Consider the following 19,939-nt stretch of genomic DNA (forward strand, 5'->3'; position numbering starts at 1 on the left):
AGAAGCATAAAATTTTTATGATGGGCACCTTAGTGATCGTGTAGTTCAGTGCCTTCATTTACAGATCACCCAGACCCAAGTCGGTCAGTAACCAGCCAACGTCACAAAACCAGTTAGTAGCAGAGCCAGGGTTAGAACCTATGTTTCTGCCTCCCAGTCTGCCTAAAACTTTGCATATTGGATTTTGAAGTTTTTGTTTATCTGACCTACTACTATCATGCCAAATACCTGTAAGATATATTGGTAGTAAGTGTAACACAAAGTTGATAATTTCTTAGAAGATGAGCTTTTGTTGCATATAGTTGTGTGGAGAAAATGAAAGATTGAAAACTTACTTACTTTCATTTTTTCTGTTCTTTCATATTCCCTGTTTAGATAAAGAAAGCCGCCCTCCTCGGAAATTTCCTTCTGACAAAATTTTTGAAGCCATTTCCTCAATGTTTCCAGATAAGGGCACAGCAGAAGAATTAAAGGAAAAGTAAGATTTATTCTTTTGAGGCAGCCTTACCTTGAGTGGGATGTCTCTTGCCATTTGGTTTATTGGAATGGAACTAATGTAGCTGATGAGCCACTTGTGTCATTTGTCACATGTTTGCCAAGATACTTGAAGTGAAACATTTACTTGTGGTGCTCTTTTCTACAAAAACTTGACGATGATAGAACAGGCACACGCATACTTTGCAATACTACATGTAGAGAATTTCTCTGGACACTTGTAGGAATTTTAGTGCAGTTGATGTTTAATGTTAACATTTTTTCATGAATTTGATTCTTTTTAAAAAAAAAAATTATTTGTAACCCTTTCCAGAGGATATTTGTTCCATTGCTTTTCAGAGAGAGTAGAAGAGAAGAGGGGAAGAGAGAGAGAAATTGGTTGCCTCCTGCACATGCCCTGACTGGGGTCGGGGATCAAGCCTGCAACCAAGGTACGTGCCCTTGGCCGGAATCCAACCTGGGACCCTTCAGTCCTCTGGCCGATGCTCTAACCACTGAGAACACTGGCCAGGACATGAATTGAATTTTTTTTTTAAATCTTTATTGATTTCAGAGAGAGGAAGGGAGAGGGAGAGAGAGATAGAAACATCAGTGATGAGAGTCATTGGTCATCTGCCTCCTGCACACCCCCTACTGGGGATCGAGCCTGCAATCCTGGGATGTGCCCTGACCGGGAATCGAACCTCAATCTCCTGGATCCTAGGTCGATGCTCAACTGCTGAGGCATACTGGCTGGGCTAGAAACTTTATTTTTAAAACAATAACTTTTGTTTCTCATTGACTTACATTTCTCTTGGTTCACTTCAGATATAAAGAACTCACTGAGCAGCAGCTCCCAGGGGCACTTCCTCCTGAGTGTACCCCGAACATAGATGGACCAAATGCTAAATCTGTTCAGAGGGAGCAGAGCCTGCATTCATTTCACACACTCTTCTGTAGGCGATGTTTCAAGTACGACTGTTTCCTACACCGTAAGTGCAGTTACTGTACGCTTTCAATTTCTGTCTTTGCTGTGGAATTATATCTTAGAGCAACTTGGAAATTGTTGTCGTGTATTAAAACTAGAATTTATCATTTAATCGTTCAGTTAAGATTGAAAATGTTAGGATCAGTTTCTTGTTATTTTTTAATTTGTTGCCTGAGTGTTGCTGCAAATCTTTTGCCCGTGTTTGATTTGGACTGCTGTCTCCCCCCCACTAACCTGGGATACATGTCACTGATGTTTTCCATAAGTGCTAATGGAGCAGTTGTTTCATAATAAACTATTATTGTGAATTAGTGATAACCCAGGGCAATGCTGTGATATGGATGTAGCCAGTTTCTTTAACAAAATTGTTCAAGATATTCTTACTTGTCTAGTGTTAAATTGTTTTTCTTTTTTTAGTCCTTTTGGAAATAGCTGCATTTGAATACAGTAAAGCATAAAATGTTCCTAATGAAATTGAAGTACGGCACACACAATAGTACTTAATTTTTTGCCATTGCTGGGGAATGAGGTTTCTTGGTAAATTGTCCAGGTAACTGGAACTTCTTTAAGCACAGTTTAAAAAGTACCAACTACTTTTGAGGAACTTATTTCGAAAATATATTTCATACCTTCCAGTATCCTAAGCAGGGTTTACTTGGTATCGATGAGCCTTTTCCATATTACGTTTTAGTGTGGTGTCAGTGGCGTGGCAGCACGGCAGGGGCTCTGCGCCTGTGTAAAGTCGTCCCCCTGCACTAAAGGGCCCCACGTCGCCTTGTCTTCTTCAGTCCTTGAGCCCACCTTTCACAGAGCTTTCCCCTCATTTTCCAGTCGTGCTCAGTGTGAGTTAGCCTGCCCACGCCCTTAGTTCTTGCACCCAATTGAGTTTTGCTGTCTGTGCACTTCATCTGCACAGCTCCTGATCTGTGGTGAGATGTGCGTCTTGGTCTGGAAATGGTATTTCTGTTGTGAAGTTTTAGTGGTTTAATTAAGTTAGAAAAACTTTAAGTAGGTTTTTAGAATTATTATTATGTCTCCCATCTCCTTGCTGTTATCCACACTCCTGTCTAGTTTAAATTGATGGTTTAGTAGTTTTAATACTTTATGGCTGTCGGGTGATTCTCAAATACTTACCTTATTTTGGCTTCCCAGTGTTGTCTTCACACAGCCCTTGACATAGTTGTTTTGAATTGCATTCAATTCCCCTTTACACATGGTCGTTTTATAGAATGTGTCCAATTCTTATTAAGAATATTGTAAATTGCATTCACATGTCAGTGTACCAAAAAAAGGAGTGAAATTGTCCCCCCAGTTTGTTGGTTATAGATGTAGCATTTCGTGTACCTTTTTTGTTGTACAGATGAATCAAAGAAGCAGGATGCTGCTTTTAAATGTTATTACAAGAGTTATTTTGTGATCAGATTTGAGTGATTTTGATGAACCTTGAACTTGTTAATTATCTCATTTTTCAAGCTGGGGAGAAGAGAGACCAGTTTCACTCTAATGAAGTTGGCTAGTGCTTGGGAGCGGGCGGGGGTGGCATGTCCAGCAGGCTCTGTGCCCACCTCTCCTTACACAGTCAGGCTGCTCGTGTAGCCTCCACGAATTCTATGGGCATAACTTGGATAAAGTGTTTCACACTATGTACTTTTCTTAGGTAAAACAAACCATTAGGTAAATTACTAAACATATGTTACATACAGCATTTTGTGCTTTCATTTTGTTTTGTGTCTGCACAATGGGAATATATATATATGGTAAATTATAAAAAGCCCCCTCTAATCCTATTCAAGTGGTGCCACGTTATCCAGGCTTTGTTGCTTTTTGACTTACCGTCGTGTTGTTCTGTCTGGCAGCTGCATGGGCTTCTGCTGTGGGACGCACTGTAATTTACTGACCCTGTCCTCTAAAGGGCAGCATTTGAGTTACAGCAAAAGGTGGTATTTTCCTGTGGAAAGGTGCTGGCTCCTGGCTCTCACTAGATCCTTGAGTTGTGTATAATTCAAAGAAAATGCACTTGAGTGTTTTGAGGCTGTCTTTATACTTAAAAATTAGTTTTTAACAGCGGTATCCATTCTGCTCCCCCGTGGGACAGACCGACTGCTGACTTCTTTGGAAACCAGGAAATTGTAGATGTCAGAATTCTTTTGGTAAAAATAGGAAATCTCATTTCATTGTAGAGGATGAGTCCGTCGTTTCTGTGAGATATTAGAGACTCAAATGTTTACGATCAAAGTTCAGAGTTTATGTGCCTCAGTTATACTTATGAGGAGGAAAATAAGAAACCACTAATCATTCCAGAATGCAGTGTTCGTGCCCTGTGGGAGTCGAGTGGCAGGAAAGTTGTGGGATGTGAAGCACGTATTGGCGAGACTGGAACATACTGACTTTTCCCATTGAAACTGGGGAAATGAAGGCATAAATATTTTATAGCTTTATTTGGATATTTTATCTTTATTTTGCAGCTTTTCATGCAACACCCAACACTTATAAGCGGAAGAACACAGAAACGGCTCTGGACAACAAGCCGTGTGGACCACAGTGTTACCAGCACTTGGTAAGCAGAGTGCGTGTGGTCCCGAGGGCGCTGAGGAGTGCTGGTTCAGAACTGGGCGAGGTGTGTGCAGTCAGCATGAGCTGGCTCCCGTGCTCCTGGCCACAGGGCAGGCATAGGTTCTCACCCATGTGTCTCGTAGCTCTCATTACTGCACACTCTAGTCCTTCATTGATCTTGTATTAGTCTTCATGTATCTGTGTTAATCTCTTCAGCAACAGTTCAAGGTCTTTAGGATCAAGGACTCTAGCATTACATCTCCCACAGAGTTTGCGAGCATGTGCAGTGCAGGTAGCCCACCGAACCCCAGAAACTTGGGAATCACACACGGTGGTCCTGAGCCTTTCTCAGAGCCATGGCCTGCCTTTGAGTTTTAGACCCCGGTTGTTAAACTGTATTATAGGGCCCACAGATTTTTTTTTTTTTTTAAATAAGTGATGGAGAAAAAGTAAAGGTTTAGGAAAATAGGTAGAAAAGTTGTTTTTTTTACGGGTACTATCTTATTTTTACCATTTCCCCTCTTTGAACCAAGCCACTCCTACCTAGGACTAAGTGGGTATATATTGCCTGTTGGATTTTGGACAGAAGATTCATTGAATGGCACCTGCAGAAGGTATCCTATTTTTAAGCAATTTGGTTTTTGTAGAATGAAGTATAAAACTGTTGGCTGTCCTCAAACATCTCCCTTCTATTGCCACTGAAAATGAGACACTATTTTATATATTCTTTACAAGGCAGAATTTCATTGGGCTCGTCTGAGATGTCTCTCTGGTCTCTGTAATCCATGCTTTCACCGTTTTATACTTTCTGAGACTGGATGTTGTCTCAGCTCCTGTCCTGTCCTACTGGGGCTGTGCATCCCTCACAGGAAAAAGCGGGATGTTTTACTAGTAAGGCAGGAAGTGACAAAGCTTTGTCCCTATGCTTTGTATTCCCCTCCTGCACTTTCAACACGACCCTGTAGAGGCACGTGCTGCCCAAGAGACCCCGGGATGGGAGCGCTTAACTCCAGGTGCATGTTGACATGATCCTCCCCATAAAAACTTACTTTTTTAAAGGGAAAAAATACACACACACACACAGTATATTCTGCTTTTAACTTAGCAGTTAATGTATTTCACAAATACAGAACTGTCTTGCTTGATTTCTTACCACTCTAGCAATATGTAGAGCCCATGTCCGAAAGCCCGCAGAGAACGTGTGCTTAGAGATGCAGATGAATATTGTGTTAAATTTCCTCACTCCCTCACTTATGCAGCCTTTCTTTTCTCCTCCAGCAAAATGAGCTGTAGAACTTGACCTTGACGTCTCCCTGTTTCCCTTCATAGGAGGGAGCTAAGGAGTTTGCTGCCGCCCTCACTGCCGAGCGGATCAAGACGCCCCCCAAACGCCCCGGAGGCCGCAGACGAGGGAGGCTTCCCAACAACAGCAGGCCCAGCACCCCCACCATCAACGTGCTGGAGTCCAAAGACACGGACAGCGACAGGGAAGCCGGCACGGAAACGGGAGGGGAGAGCAACGACAAGGAGGAGGAGGAGAAGAAGGATGAAACCTCCAGCTCCTCCGGTAGGCCGGCCGCCCCGGCCCCCGGGCTCTGGCCAGCTCCACGCCCGCAGGGCAGGCGGTGTGAAGCGCTCCTAGTTGGTTCGTTTTAATCCCAGACCAGGGCGCGCGCTCAAGCCGCGTGGCCGAGCTCTTGCTGCTGCCCTCACCCTGGCCGCTTGTTGTCTGGTCACAGGTTCGAGGGCTCTGTCTCCCGGTGCGATGTTCCCTCCGTCTTTCCCAGACAGGGCAGTGGGCTTCACGTTACTCAGCGCAGCGTACTTGATGTTCTGGGGTCATTCTGGTTATTTTCCTAACTGGGTTTTAGGTGTCCTGTCCTGTGACCTGACCATGCAGAACAGCACAACAGCCCCATTTGCTGTCGTCGTTGAGGGAGCCAGGCGTCTGATTCTGTGGGGAAAAAGCTTAGGGACACTTTCTAGCCTGTTTGTTCTCAGACTTGATTCACTTCCTGCCTTTTTTTTTTTTTTTTTAAAAGATAAGAGGTCACAAAGTGTCAGGGGTAGGAACTTTTTTCTTTTTTAAAAGGTTTTTTAAATTGTTTTCCTGAGAGAGGGGAAGGGGAGGGATATAGGGAGAGAAACGTTGATGGGGAGCGGAACATCAGCTGCCTGCAACCTGGGCATGTGCCCTGACCACGAATCGAACCATAGGTCAATCGTCATAGGTCATTCATAGGTCAATGCTCAACTGCTGAGCCATGCTGGCTGGGTGAGTTTTACTTCTTGATGCACTGTTCTGCAGTTGTCATTTCCTGACCAGTGCTTAACTTTGGTTTGTAGAAGCGAATTCTCGGTGTCAAACCCCAATAAAGATGAAGCCGAACAGTGAGCCCCCTGAGAATGTGGAGTGGAGCGGAGCTGAGGCCTCCATGTTCCGGGTCCTCATCGGCACCTACTACGACAACTTCTGCGCCATTGCCAGGTTAATCGGGACCAAAACCTGTAGACAGGTAAGCACATTGAGTAATAGACCTTCAGAGAGGGGGGAATATATAGTCCTTGACCAGATGTAAGTACTGTAACAGTCTCAGTTATTGTACTCTTCTGAAAAGTACATTTCTTTTTTCCCGCCGAGGGAACTGAGAAAATTATTCTGATTTTAGATATTTCAGGTTAGGTGACAGTGGACTTAAAAAGCCAGTGAGAATTTAGATTGAACCTTGGGACTCTTACCAGAACATAACTGCAGCTGCTGTCCCTCTGTGAGGCTTGGGCCAGGTCTGCTTTGCTCTCTCTTGTCCCCAGCACCTTAGCAGCACAGAAGAGAGTGTCTCTGGTATGAATCAGTGTAGTACTGTAAGTGCAGTTACCTCAGTGTCCTCATGGCTGTGACTGCCTCTTGTCAGGTGTATGAGTTTCGGGTCAAAGAGTCCAGTATCATAGCTCCAGTTCCCGCCGAGGATGTTGACACCCCTCCAAGGAAGAAGAAGAGGAAACACCGGTAAGTTGCCTGTGGTGTGTCTGAGGTGCCACCGGTATGCTGCCGGCCAGGGGTGTCAAAGGGTGGGCGGTGGCGGCCTCCCCTCGGTCTATTAAAGGAAAAAAACTTAAGCTGCTTCGCAGACTTGTGGAGTCTTATTTCCACAAGCAGCTGTGGGTGTTCTGTGAGGATACAGCAGCGCCAGTGGATTTGGTGTGTAAGAGTCGTGAAAATTACGCTCACTTTGCTGCATTTGGTTGAGACAGACCTAGTAGCTCCTGCAGTAAAGGCTACACGAACAATTAATTTGTTCTAAGATGTTTCCTGAGCTCGAATCTTAGAGTGTGATGGGAGCTCTGAGCTGGTTTTTACTTGAGGAGCCGGAATCGTCCAGGTGTGTGGTGGTGTGTTGATAGAGTATCTAAGGCCCTCTGACTGTTCCTTTTCCCCAAGACCTGTGGCGGTGAGTGGGAGGTGGCTTGACCTGTAAGTACAGGGCCAAAAGATGGTGGCTGGCTGTTAGCTCTAATCCCTTCTCCCCATTTTTTCAGAGAAGCAGAGCTGGGTGTTGGGTAGGGGAGCATCTAGATTACACTTCAAAACGTGTACAGGCTCTTCCATTTCTTTAATTTAGAACTTAGATGAGCTTAGATGTTTTCCCACAGAACTTAGACTTTAGTAGATACTTCTGAATTTTTTGGTTATTTCTGATCATGGAGCTCAACTGAGTGATTAAGATGTACCAGTATTATCCACATCAGAATGAACCTGTCGAGGTGACCTTGCAAAGGGCTTCTCAGTACACAACAGGGCCCGCGGTCATGGTTTGGGTCCTGTTTGACTCTCCTTCCGGTTACTCGGGTTTAAGGCACTGCTGTTCATGGCTCAGATGGACCCATTCAAGGAGCTTCCCGGGGATCTGTGCTGACCATTCTCCCTTGCTGCCCGAGAAGACCGTTTTCCTCTTTGTGTCTTGCAGGTTGTGGGCTGCACACTGCAGAAAGATACAGCTGAAAAAAGGTCTGCATCTTCCATTCGGCCTCATTAACTTAAAAACGCCTGCTTGTCATTTGTTTTACAGTAGTAACTGGGCTAGAGTTTAGGGTATTTTGATATAATTGACTTCTGTGCATTAAGCCAATTTAAATGGAGGATGCCTGTTGATTATATTGCCAGTCAGTCCTTTTGTGCAGTGAGGGTGCGTCACCGGTGGGTAAAGGAGCAGCACCCTGGGGACCTGTGATGGGGGGCGACAAGTGCTTGGGGCTGGGGGTGCTTTCAGAATGTGTCAGGTGACGGGGAGAATGTGTTCTTGTTCCTTGTGTACAATCATCCCCCCTGATTGACCTGCACGCTGTTGTCCTGATGCAGACGGCTCCTCCAACCATGTTTACAACTACCAGCCCTGTGACCATCCTCGGCAGCCTTGTGACAGTTCGTGCCCTTGTGTGATAGCCCAGAATTTTTGTGAAAAGTTTTGTCAGTGTAGTTCAGAGTGTAAGTATTTGTTGCTTTGATGCATGAGAATTAAGTGGGCCTTTGGTCATCCTCTGAAATAGCAACAGAAGTCGACACAACAAGGCGGCTCTGGTGGAGCCTTTGTCTGTCCAGCGTGTCCTGGCCAGTGCATGGAACGCGGGCAGGGTAGGCAAATTGGGATGAGAGGAGCTGTCTTTTTTGGTAGTTTAAATTAAGTCATAGTAACATTGGCACAGAACGTAAGGGGAATCTAGAAATAGCTACCCAGATACTTTCTGGGTACCAGAAACTGCCAGTTGGGTGGGTTCAGTCTTCAGAATAAATGAACTTGTCATAAGGGTGGTGATTCTAATTATTGAATGAAATGGACAGGAAGCTCGGATATGCATAAGTCTCTCATCTGTGTAGTGGGAAGGGGGGCCGCCTTGAGACTCCCATGAGTCCACATGATGGTGACTATCTCTACAGGTCAGAACCGCTTTCCCGGATGCCGCTGCAAAGCGCAGTGCAACACCAAGCAGTGCCCCTGCTACCTGGCCGTCCGCGAGTGCGACCCTGACCTGTGTCTGACGTGCGGAGCTGCTGACCACTGGGACAGCAAGAACGTGTCCTGCAAGAACTGCAGCATCCAGCGGGGCTCCAAGAAGGTGCGGTCTGGGGTAGGGGACATGGGACACGACACGGCAGGGCCGGGCCAGCAGTCTCCGTTAACTGTGGACAAAAAGTGACCGCTGAATGAAGGTGCAGCTGATGGGAGACCCTGGGTGTCTCCTTGGGCACCTGCTCCTCTGTATTGAGGAAACAGCTGTTACAGCATCAGGTTTGGAGTAAGAGGTGGTTTTCTAGGTTAGCAGATGATGTGAATTTCTTTTTAAGTTTTGTTAATAGGAACACCATTTGTAAATGACTAGTTCTGAGTATAGAGACCCATTCTTTCAAATAGTAGCCATTTTCCTTTTGTGCAGAGCAAGGAATGAAATTCCCCACAGTAGTTTTTGCAGACTTCATTCTTTTAATAACCTTGAAAACCTCACAGCCAGGACTTACATAACTGGGAGTTGCATACAGGAGATTTTTAATTGTAGCAACCATGACCTTCATGAGTGAGAAAGGAAATTAACAACATATGCTGGGAAAGGTCAGTGTCTTATTTTTTTAGAGTAGATGGTGTGTTTCTTTTTATTACAATAGCTGGCATTTATCATTTCACATATAGCAGGCACTGGGCTAAGTGCCCTGTGCATTACTCATTAGTCCTCATGAACCCCATTTTCTAGCTTGGGAAACAGAGTTCAAGGACTTGAAAGGAGCAGGAACCCCAGGCTCCGCTGTGACCTCCACCTTGGGTCACGTGATGGAGGCCACACTACTGCCCTGCCCTGCCCCCTCCTACCAGGAGTTGTGTTTCTGGCAGTGGTTTATTTTACTCTGATGGTTTAAAGTGTTTAGACAGTTTTTCTCTGGGTAGTTTATGTCTATTGAGGTCATTCTGTCACGGTGATGCTCTAGTTTCCCATAGCACCCCATGATGGGCCCTAAAAATCCCCCCCCCCTCCCCCGATAAACTTCAGTTTGCTCAGAAAGTGGGCAGTGCTGTTCATGGTGACACACCTTCTGTTAACTCTGAAGACAAACTGTAGATACTTTCTTACCAACTGGGTTTCATTTGCTTAACAATGTTATTTAGCTAATTTAGTTTCTGATCAGGGTGGTATTTGGGAAATTCCCGACAAGTGGGCCTAGGCTGGATTAGAATAGTAGATTGGGAACTTGGGTGACCAGGGGCCTTTTTAAAGGACACAAGGAAATCTGGGATGAAAGGTAATAATGAACCACAGTGGAAAGGGAGGGATTCGTCCCCAGACATACTCTAACGAGAATTGGCTGTGTGGGTCATCTTGGCATCTGCTGAGAACAGAATGCTGGGCTGAGATGGTGACACCACCTCCTGGCAGTTCTCCGTGCTGTTGTGAGGAGCTGCTGTGGAATAGCTGAGCTTTGGTGCCATAGGAATAAAGGAGCCAGGAGTCCCGAATGGGAAGTGGAGAAGCTGATGGTAGAGGCCACTGTGGGGAGGGGGATTTGGTGCCCTTGAATGAAGTGCACGTTGAAGGGTCATTCAGGAAGTCCAAGGGCGACTGCTGTGGGTACCTTGTTGAAGGATGGTTAGTTGATTTTTTTCTGGAGGTAGGTTTCTGTACCTTATTTACATAAAACCCAAAGCATTATCCTTGCAGTTTGTTAGCCCCTTTGGCAAAAGTGGGGAAGTTACCTCTCAATACAGGCTCTTCAGAGTAGGCCTAAGGATTTGCAGCGGTTCACCCTGTGGTCCACTTGTCAGCAGCCCGCTTTGCTCTCCTTTGATTGACTGCTTTGTTCTTTAGCATTTATTGCTGGCACCGTCTGATGTGGCTGGCTGGGGGATTTTCATCAAAGATCCTGTCCAGAAAAATGAATTCATCTCGGAATACTGTGGAGAGGTAAGGCCAGAGCAGTCCAGCTTTCTGGTATGTAGCAACTTTGTTTCGGATGGATTATCACTGGGCATGTCCAGTGGGTCTGGTTAGAAATGAATTAATACAAAATGCCTATTTTGGCTTGGACTTAGCTTGTGGGTTTGCTTTGCTTGGTAACTGGACTGCTTCAGTCACATTTATTAGCTTCTTTCTGGAGACCAGGGGGGCTGGGAACAAGAGGCTTGCGATGGAAGAGTCTGTCCTTTTAATCCACAGCCTCCTTCATGAGGGCCTAGAAGTGGGGCTAGCTTCAGCTTGGGGGTCAGTTTTTCATTAAGTAAAAAACAATTGTTAATCACTGTCTCCAAGCGTAATTACTTTGTGGAAATAGTTCTGAGTCTAAGTCCTTAAAGCCCATTGATTCCCGTGATGAGCTTGTGTGTGGTTTGGTCACCTGATCCAACACCGTCTCATCCCCTGTCCATCTTCTTAGATAATTTCTCAAGATGAAGCCGACAGAAGAGGCAAAGTGTATGATAAATACATGTGCAGCTTTCTCTTCAATTTGAATAATGGTATGTTCAGGAGTCAGGGCACCCTGTTTCTGGGTCGCTCCTGGGGCCCCTTCATTCATATTCTGAGCTGATGTTTCTCATGCACCTCAGTGGCAGAGCGGGTCATGTTCAAGGAAAGTGGTCTGGGCCACCTGAGCCACGGTAGACGCTGGCTGTGGGACATCCTGGGGTCTCGAATCAGCAGCTTCTCTAGCACTTCCCGGATGGATGCTGCTTTCCCACAGGGGGCTGGAGTCCTGTCGTGGGGGCCTGTGATGAAAAGCAGGTGCTTAGTACCTAAGATGTTCCAATAGCCCTTGGCTGAAGCGAGGATGGATAAAGATTAATTTTAGATACAAAATGCTTATTCTTGACGTTGGGAAAACTTTAGATTCCATTTTTTGCAGTGTTTTGCTTAGTAATGCATACATATATTTGCAGTTAGGTAACAGCATTTGAGAGACAACTATCCTGAACTAGCAATTTTATTTAGAATAGTGTTTTCTTGCAAATGAAGTCAGCTGAATGATTTACTTGCTTTTGAAAGCAACCCCTGAACTAGAACCAGTTGTAGTTCCAGAAGCATAGTCTTTATCTAAAAAACTGTTCACTGCATTGTGCTTATTTTTTTCCTTAGATTTTGTGGTGGATGCTACCCGCAAGGGTAACAAAATTCGTTTTGCAAATCATTCGGTCAATCCAAACTGCTATGCAAAAGGTAAGTGCTTCTGGAGTCAGGATTCCCAGTCTGACGACGGCCCCCCCACGGTAGTGATGTGCAGCCCTGGGAAGACTTACTGTAACCAAGTCCCTTCTGTTGCTGACACTGCCTGTCTCTCTGTAGTCATGATGGTGAACGGCGACCACAGGATAGGGATCTTTGCGAAGAGAGCCATCCAAACCGGCGAAGAGCTGTTTTTTGATTACAGGTTGGTAACAGTGCGTTTCTGGTGTGACCTGAGGGCTTTTCTGGACTCGGGACAGAGGCTGTCTTTCTGCTCTTTGCTGGGTCTTGTGTTGTTGAAGGGTCTGGGGTCATTCTTTGCCTTGGCGGGGAGTTGGGGTATGGTTTCCATTATACAAGCACTGGTATTTTAAAAACTGAATAAAAAGAATGCAGGAAGCCCCATTTTTTCACCCTGCTGCAGTCAGTGCTGCGGCGCATGCCTTCCTCAAGGGCGTGCTCTGCTTGTCTTAAACTGTTCAGTGTAGAGGACTGTTGGCCCATATCCTACCTGGTCACCCTGTCACTGTCAGGAAGCTGAGGACACGGGGCCCCTGGTGGTGGTTACACTGTCAGGCCCTGTGGGATAAACTCACAAGCCATTGAACACTTACCTACATGCAGTCAGAGGACTGTGTAGTTCAATACTGTGGCTGACTGTACACCCCATTCAGAAGCTCTGTCTTGAGTACTGAGCTGTCATAAACTAGGGCCCGTGTGTTGTCACTTTGAAGGTACGATCCAAAGCAGGTGTGACAGCGCGGGAAGACGCGGTGGCCCCCTCTTCTGAATGAGGCGCAGCAGTGTGTCACTGGATGTGTGTGCCTTTCTCTGCACCCACTGAAGTAAGTGGGTGGTCGTGTTCGCTGTCCCCTCGGTGGGCCTCGGTCATGCCTGTCTCCTGCCGTTTCAGATACAGCCAGGCCGACGCCCTGAAGTACGTGGGCATCGAGCGAGAGATGGAGATCCCTTGACGTCTGCTACCTCCTCCCCTCCTCCTCCGGAACAGCTGCCTTAGCTTCAGGAACCTCGAGTACTGTGGGCAATTTAGAAAAAGAAAATGGTTGAAATCCTGAATTTGCAAAGTACTGTAAGAATAATTTATAGTAATGAGTTTAAAAGTCAACTTTTTATGCCTTCTCACCAGCTGCAAAGTGTTTTGTACCAGTGTTTTTGCAATAATGCAGTATGGTACATTTTTCAACTTTGAATAAAGAATACTTGAACTTCTCCCTGCTGTTGGCATCCATCATGGAGCGTCAGCTGATTTTGAAAAGGAGACTCACATTCAGCACCTCTGGTCTTGCCTAGTAGGGCTTACGTATTAGACAGAGGTGGGCTAAGGTAGGTTTACAGTTGAGCACGGAAAAGCGTATTCCCGCATCATCATTGTTACAACTATATAAACCTACTTTGTCCACCCCCCACACATGTAAATATTACTGTGTCACTTCATTATCCACGTAAGATGAAATGACATGACACTATCTGCATCCTGAAACTGGGAGGAGAGGTGGGGCGAGCACGTCCCAGCCGGGTGGCCTGGAGAGTTACCTGTAAGCTGTGTTCTCCACACATGAGGTGACAGGTTCAACCTGTCTTGCTCTAAGTTCCTTTAGTCTGGACCCAGTCCTTCAGAGACACAGCAGTGTGGCGGAGATTCCTACCTACCCATGAAAGGTGATGCTATAACCAAACTGGTTTCCAAGGAAACCTCTCAGGCAGAGTGACACATTCCAGCACCCTCCCCGGATACACTGACCAATACAGCCTGTGTATAAAAATGCATTTTCCAGAGTTAGATAAAATCAATTTAAAACTCACCTTGCCTGGCTGGGCATGGCTCAGCGGTTGAGCGTCGACCTAGGTAGGATCCAGGTGATCGGGGTTCGATTCCCGGTCAGGGCACATGCCCGGGTTGCGGGCTTGATCAGTGATTCTCTCCCCCTCTCCTTTCCTCTCTCTGAAATCAATAAAGATATATTTAAAAAATAAAACACCTTTTCCAGTTATGCAAACACAGACAAGACTCGGGTTTCTGTTGCCTCGATGCATGAACCCTAGCAGCACGAGTCCTAAAAGTTAATTTGCCATTTAGCTTTGGCAGCGAAAAGATCTGGCCTCACACACCGGTCTCCTGCCGGTTACCAGAAGGTTCTGCTCTGCCCTGCTCAGTTTCGAACCACTGACTATCCCACTCTCCACCCAGGAGGGTGACACAGTTGGCTGTTGCTCACAGAGGCACCTAGGAGAACTCCTGGGCCTGCTCTGCCTCGGGAGCGCTGCTCATTTGTTCACACATGCGGCCTGCTCAGGACCCCCGACGTGGCGCTCCCTGCAGTCACCGCTCTCCCACTGCTCTCGGCGCCTAACCCGTCCCCAGGAGCAAACAGCTGGGTGGTGGATCCTGGAGTCCAGGGAGGTGCTCACTGCGTGCACCACAGACGCGAAGGCAGACTGAAGGTGGCGCGCAGCAGCTTCACGCACAGCGAGCTGCTGGCACCTACTGGAAGTGCCTCTTGGTGAACGCGGCCCCGGTCACCAAGTCCCACACGACGGTCGGTCTGCATCAGAGCTGGTCACCTTCAGACTTTATGGGAGAGGAGCCACGGAAACAGGTTATTCAAATACCCGGTTACCAAAGACAGATCCGGAGGAGCTGAGTAACGAGCGCTTTCCACCCCTCACCGCTGCGGATCAGCAGTTCTCGACCTCTTCCGTCCCATGGCTCTCAAGCTGATTACTAAAAGCTGGTGGCACGCCAAAAACGTATTTTCTGCCGATCTGACCAAAAAAAGGGTTATAATTTGATTCAGTCACATGGGATGGCTATTGTGTTGGCTGTTGCTATTTTTTGGACAATCTAAGGGAAAAGAGGCCAGCGCCCGACTAGCCGGGTGTCGCGTGTTGAAACGTTCTCGCAGCGCGCCGCTGTAGCCTGTCCCCACGGAGGACGCGGAAGTAGGGGTGTAACAAGTGTCCCCGAGTGCAGATGTCTCCCAAGTTCCCAAACGGCTTAGGGAGGTTACACAGTTGTACGAGGAAGGCAACCTGCCCGGAGGTGGCCCCCTATGGTCCCTAAGCTTTCTAACGGTCATACCTTATGAAGCCCTGGCTGGGTGTGCTGGGGTTGCGGGTTCGATCCCGCGTTGGGGCACACAAGCAACCAATGAACGAATAAGCGGACCAAAAAACCGATGTTCCTCTCGCTCCCTTTTTCAAAAGGGAACCTCACGAAGATGACCCACAGCTCTAACAGTCCTGACCCCAAGTCTCGGCAGCGCCTCACCCGCACACTAACTTCTGCACCGTGAAGTCAGTGCACTTTGTTTTAAAATACCAATTACAACCACTTACCCAGAAACGGCTTGTCAATAGTGTCTGGTTCGTTCTGCCTCCCTGTATCCATCCAGTGACGGAGTCCTGATGCCACCTGTGCCCCCGCCCTGCCAAAGTCAACGAGTCGTATCATGCAGACGGGTCATCAAGAAGGGGTCCAAATTCCTGAACTTTTCCAGGACCTAAGCGTTCTGCTGGCAGTTGGCTGAGCTTTGGGCTCCTGCTCGATTAGCTGAGACACACGCTGCTCCCCCACCGCCCGTCACAGACGACCCCTTAGGGTCCAGCATCAGTATGAACAACTTTTCGCAGGTGAACCCCATCTCCATATGGGGGTTTAAAAAACTTCATTTTTAAAAAATTGTTAAAAGTATTACAGGTGTCCTATTCCTCCCCGATTGAAACCCCCCCTCCATATCCACTCACCTTGATGACGAAGCTGTCACTTGGTCGGCCACTGGAGAACTGGAAAGGGGACCCAGGGGTGTGAAATGAGACCACCTGTCAGCCAGGTTACTGCGGTCCCTGAAAGGTCATCCTCAGAAGCTGGATTCAGTTCAAACAGGGAAGCACATCTGAGGCTTCACCTGCGTGTGGTAAAATCAAGTTTTTCAAGGTTGGTCATCTTAAAGAGCTGTCAGTAAAAATACTTTAAGTTTCAGGTGCTTCCTGTTCCTGTATCAACGGAGCCTGCATTTCAGGGTCCGAGGGACGGGCCAGCAGCGCAGGCTACGCAGGCGGGTCTGAGGCAGCCCCGCCAGGACCTCGACCCTCGCAGGGCAGGGCGGAAGGCTGCCCGTAGGTGAGAGGAAGTGGTGCCCTCGGGCCGCAGTACTGGCCAGACGGCCCGGCACACGGCTGCCGTCGGCAGAGGGCTTTCCGGCCCCCGGGCCTCTGCCTGTCCCCCAGGGGCTGCCCTGAACGCGCATTCCCGAGTGTTTCCCGGCTGCTCAGCGGGACGGGAGCTCGTCTCTGGCGTGTTTGGAGGCCCTTGATGGTCCTTGTCAGGCGAGGACATGGTTTGGGGAACCAGGTGAGAGGTCCCGGTTGCCCCTTCCCCTCTCCGCCCCCTGGCCTGTTAACCAGCATTTACCGAGCGTGGGGCCGGTACAGGCACGGAACCTGAGGATGTGGGGTAACCACCTCCTTACCCAGCGGTCCTGCCTCCTGTTCTGAGCATCCTGACTTGGCCAAGGTCCCCACCTGGGGCCCTCCCAACCCTGGAGGGTTCAAGACACACCAGCAACGGGGCTCAACACAGGTCCTGCAAGTGGCTCCTGGGTGTGTCTGTCCCAGAGGCCGATGAAGGAACTGCTGTGAGGCAAGGCCTCCAGGATGGGGGGATGGGGGTGTCCCCTGGGCGGTCATCCTGCTTGTGCCTGGCTTATACACTGGGAATCGTTTGAAAGAGACACTAAGTGTGGAAACCATCACCTAAGTGCTTAGTCTTCTTCGTATTACTTGTTATAACCTTTCGCTTTTCAAACTAACCTGCTACGTGCCAAGTTGTTCCAAGAAACTCGAACTTCACTTCTGCGCATTCCTTCGGCTACGCCTCCTGCGTTTCCAACCGACTCCACATCGGTCTGCGGTAAGTGTTCATGGCTCACACGGTTAGGAAACCTGTGAGGTTTAGGAGGAAGACAAACCTCAGAGCCGAGCCCGTCCGGGAGGTCTTGCTACCACCTTCCATCTTTTCTGTCCCCCAGTCAGGAAGTGACGTGACGAGTCAACTGTGGCAGCAACTGGACAAAGAACAAAGAGTTATGGGGGCGTGCAGGCTGGAACCCAGGCCCCAGTGCTGGGAGCCGGTCTCCTCTGGGGCACCCGGTGGAGAACATGCCAACTTACCAGCAGGTGCCTGAAGAGCCACAGCTGCAGGCCGGTCTCTGATTCTGCTGCCGGGCTCCTCGGTCAGGGACGGAGGGGACTCGGGCCCCCGTGCTGGGAGTTGTCCCAGGAGCTGCCTGAGTTCACGTTGAACTGTAGCTTCTTGTATTCTAACAAGTGGTTAGAACTGGAATGAGCCACTGGGCCCCATCACAGCTCCAGGATACTGGCTTGGTGGCCCCAGACTGGCCTGGAGCCAGCGACCCACGTCACTCCCAGCTCCTCGACTCACTGGGACAAGTTCCCTCTTCTCAGTTTCCCCACCGGTTTCTCAGGTCAGGGGTCAGAGGATCAACCTGTTTGTCCTTACAGGTGGCAGATGGAAGCAACGTGCCACGGAATCTCGTGCCACATGCACGTCCCTGGAGGGACCCACAGAAATGAGCACCCATGTTTGAAAGACAATTACAAGGGTGCTCAAAACTGGAGGATCTAAAGAATGCAGCCTGTTCGACTACAGGAAGACGCTGGGAGTATACGTCTGCTAATCACATTTTATTTACATGTAGAAATTAGTAAAACTGAAAACAAAACCAAATGCAACTTTTACAGAAATCCTTTAATTTTCTTTATTTTCACACATTAAAAAATGAAACACACTATACAAATGGTTTTCAGAGCAGATTACACGCGGGTCCGTTCAGACTCCTCAAAGTGCCGCCGCCACTCCACGGGCCGAGACGGCGCGGCCGGCGGCCAGCACGTGGCCGATGTATTGATCTAGACGCGGTAGCATGCAGCCCTCGGCATGGAGGTTCACCCCTCGGTCCTTAAATTAGGTTAAATGGCGTCGGTGTCCATATTTACAGACTTGAAATGTGTCGATCCTGAGCAGTTCTGATGTACACCCGAGGCCGGCTGATGGGATCTTGGTCTCGGTCAGAAGGGAGGCCAGTGGCGCAGGCGGCTGCCAGGAACTGTTGTCATCCTGCCCGCCAGGAGCGTCTGCCTGCCGCGGCGGCAAGTCAGACCCTCTACGAGGGTTAAGCCAAGTAACTGTAGGTGTCCTTTTCCCCATCAACTCGCTCCAAATACTCTTTCTCGATCAGAATGTCAATGCATTTCTGGGCGTCATTTGAAAAGGAAGAAGCAGTGAAGGAAACATTTATTATCGGAACAGAGACAGGCGCCCTCACCACGCACCCCGCCTGCGCGCTCAGCGGGAGCAGTCGCCTCGTACAGCCCAGCCCCCAGCGTGGGGCCCTCCAAAGGGAGTCCCCTCAGCGCCAGCCTGGGAGCCCTGCCCCTGCCCCGGGTCAGGCGCCGCAGGAGCCGGGAGGGCCACCACTGCCCTTTGCACCAGCAGGGAACGGGGGTCGTGGGGTGCCCTGAACAAGCTGGCCCCTGCGCTGCCTCCGAATGCAGCCCATGGCTGCTGGGGACGCTCGTCAGCCGCACCCGCTGCACTGCTGTGGTTTCTATTTTAAACCACCCAGCCAGGAATGAGATGAACGGCAGCCACCAGGAGCTTGTTCTGCTCGCACAGGGGTCCCCACACAGCAAGAAATGCACACCCGACCGACACGCCGCCCCAGAGACCAGCCTCCCTAACATGACGCGGACACGGACGGTGGGCTCCACTCTAGAGCGTGGGTGGTACGACCGGCCAGCTGAGCGCTTGCGCCTGCACCTCCCTCCACATTTCAATGGAAATTAAGCCCATCTCTTTCACAGGACTCCACCGCACACGAAGAACCAAGTTTCTCCTTCAGCAAACAGCCAACGCCTGCTCTCAGTCCCATCTTTTCTATAATAAACCAACTGCCTCTGCCAGGCGTCTCCTGTACCTTGATAACTGGGACCCGGGGCTTGAACCGGGAGGACAGCTGCGTGAGCACCTCCCCGAGCAGCTGCTGGTGCTTCAGGACCTTCCGCATCTTCATGATCCTCACGATCGCCGCCTGCGGGACGGACAGGGAAGCACAGCTTAGCCCACACCGAGGGTGAGCAAGGGGGCCGCCAAAGCTCTGCCTACGCATCAGGACCGGTCCCGACAGGACACACACGCTGCAGGGGAGCAGGCAGGGAGATCTGTCCACCTACACTTGCGCTTACGGGCAATTCTAATAACCATAAAACATTTAAAAAATGAGAAAAATTCAGTCTTCAAGCCACAGAAGCTGCCCAACCCCTCAGTTAAACAGCCTCCTTCCTTCCAATCCGAACTCCCCACATTTGCTATTTCACTGATCCCGCCCAGAACCAGTCATCACCCCGAAGCTATCCACAGGCCACAGCCAAGCCAACGGGACGGAGGCCCTCCCCGGCAGGGACACGCCCGCCGACCCAGGTGCCCGCACCCGCACGTCACCTGGATCAGCAGTTTGCGGTCCTCCTCAATGTTTTTGTGTGTGGTTTCCTGTTCCTGCTTCTGTTCGGTTTTCATTGGCACATTGATGTTAACCCTTAATTTTTTACTGTCGAGAAAATCAAGGAAACAATCACTTATTTGAAAAGGCAGACAATACAGGTTCCTGTCTGCTTCCAACTGCTCCC

General features: G+C 48.8%; 2 protein-coding genes and 1 long non-coding RNA gene across 14 annotated transcripts in view; 1 reads left to right on the top strand and 2 right to left on the bottom strand.

The window, feature by feature from the left end:
* EZH2 (enhancer of zeste 2 polycomb repressive complex 2 subunit) overlaps nt 1-13,444 on the top strand; it is a 44,446-nt gene extending 31,002 nt beyond the window's left edge. For 6 of the 10 annotated variants that reach the window (XM_016195460.2, XM_087820957.1, XM_087820958.1 and 3 more), the window contains exons 7-21: nt 376-478; nt 1,303-1,466; nt 3,928-4,019; nt 4,549-4,629; nt 5,345-5,582; nt 6,362-6,531; nt 6,928-7,022; nt 7,981-8,021; nt 8,373-8,498; nt 8,949-9,127; nt 10,865-10,960; nt 11,430-11,511; nt 12,128-12,208; nt 12,335-12,419; nt 13,128-13,444. In XM_016195460.2, coding sequence (XP_016050946.1) covers nt 376-478; nt 1,303-1,466; nt 3,928-4,019; nt 4,549-4,629; nt 5,345-5,582; nt 6,362-6,531; nt 6,928-7,022; nt 7,981-8,021; nt 8,373-8,498; nt 8,949-9,127; nt 10,865-10,960; nt 11,430-11,511; nt 12,128-12,208; nt 12,335-12,419; nt 13,128-13,188 — 1,694 coding nt within the window. In that variant the 3' untranslated portion in view covers nt 13,189-13,444. The remainder of the gene's footprint in view (nt 1-375; nt 479-1,302; nt 1,467-3,927; nt 4,020-4,548; nt 4,630-5,344; nt 5,583-6,361; nt 6,532-6,927; nt 7,023-7,980; nt 8,022-8,372; nt 8,499-8,948; nt 9,128-10,864; nt 10,961-11,429; nt 11,512-12,127; nt 12,209-12,334; nt 12,420-13,127) is intronic. The other 4 variants (XM_087820961.1, XM_087820959.1, XM_087820960.1 and 1 more) reach the window with 1 other exon arrangement.
* Nucleotides 6,278-13,554, bottom strand: LOC107523771 (uncharacterized). The gene is made up of 3 exons (XR_001601890.2): nt 12,829-13,554; nt 6,892-6,994; nt 6,278-6,521 (listed from the first exon to the last, which is right to left on the bottom strand). It is a non-coding gene; the product is annotated as an uncharacterized LOC107523771 (long non-coding RNA).
* A 4,433-nt stretch (nt 13,555-17,987) lies between these two features.
* The window catches only part of CUL1 (cullin 1), a 63,802-nt gene continuing 61,850 nt past the window's right edge, over nt 17,988-19,939 (bottom strand). For all 3 annotated transcript variants that reach the window (XM_087820963.1, XM_087820964.1, XM_087820962.1), the window contains exons 20-22: nt 19,755-19,860; nt 19,231-19,344; nt 17,988-18,507 (exon numbers count right to left, since the gene is read on the bottom strand). In XM_087820963.1, the coding sequence (XP_087677089.1) occupies nt 18,427-18,507; nt 19,231-19,344; nt 19,755-19,860 (301 nt within the window). In that variant the 3' untranslated portion in view covers nt 17,988-18,426. The remainder of the gene's footprint in view (nt 18,508-19,230; nt 19,345-19,754; nt 19,861-19,939) is intronic.

The sequence above is a fragment of the Miniopterus natalensis genome, chromosome 10 (assembly GCF_054644295.1).
Source record: "Miniopterus natalensis isolate mMinNat1 chromosome 10, mMinNat1.hap1, whole genome shotgun sequence".
NCBI lineage: Eukaryota > Metazoa > Chordata > Mammalia > Chiroptera > Miniopteridae > Miniopterus > Miniopterus natalensis.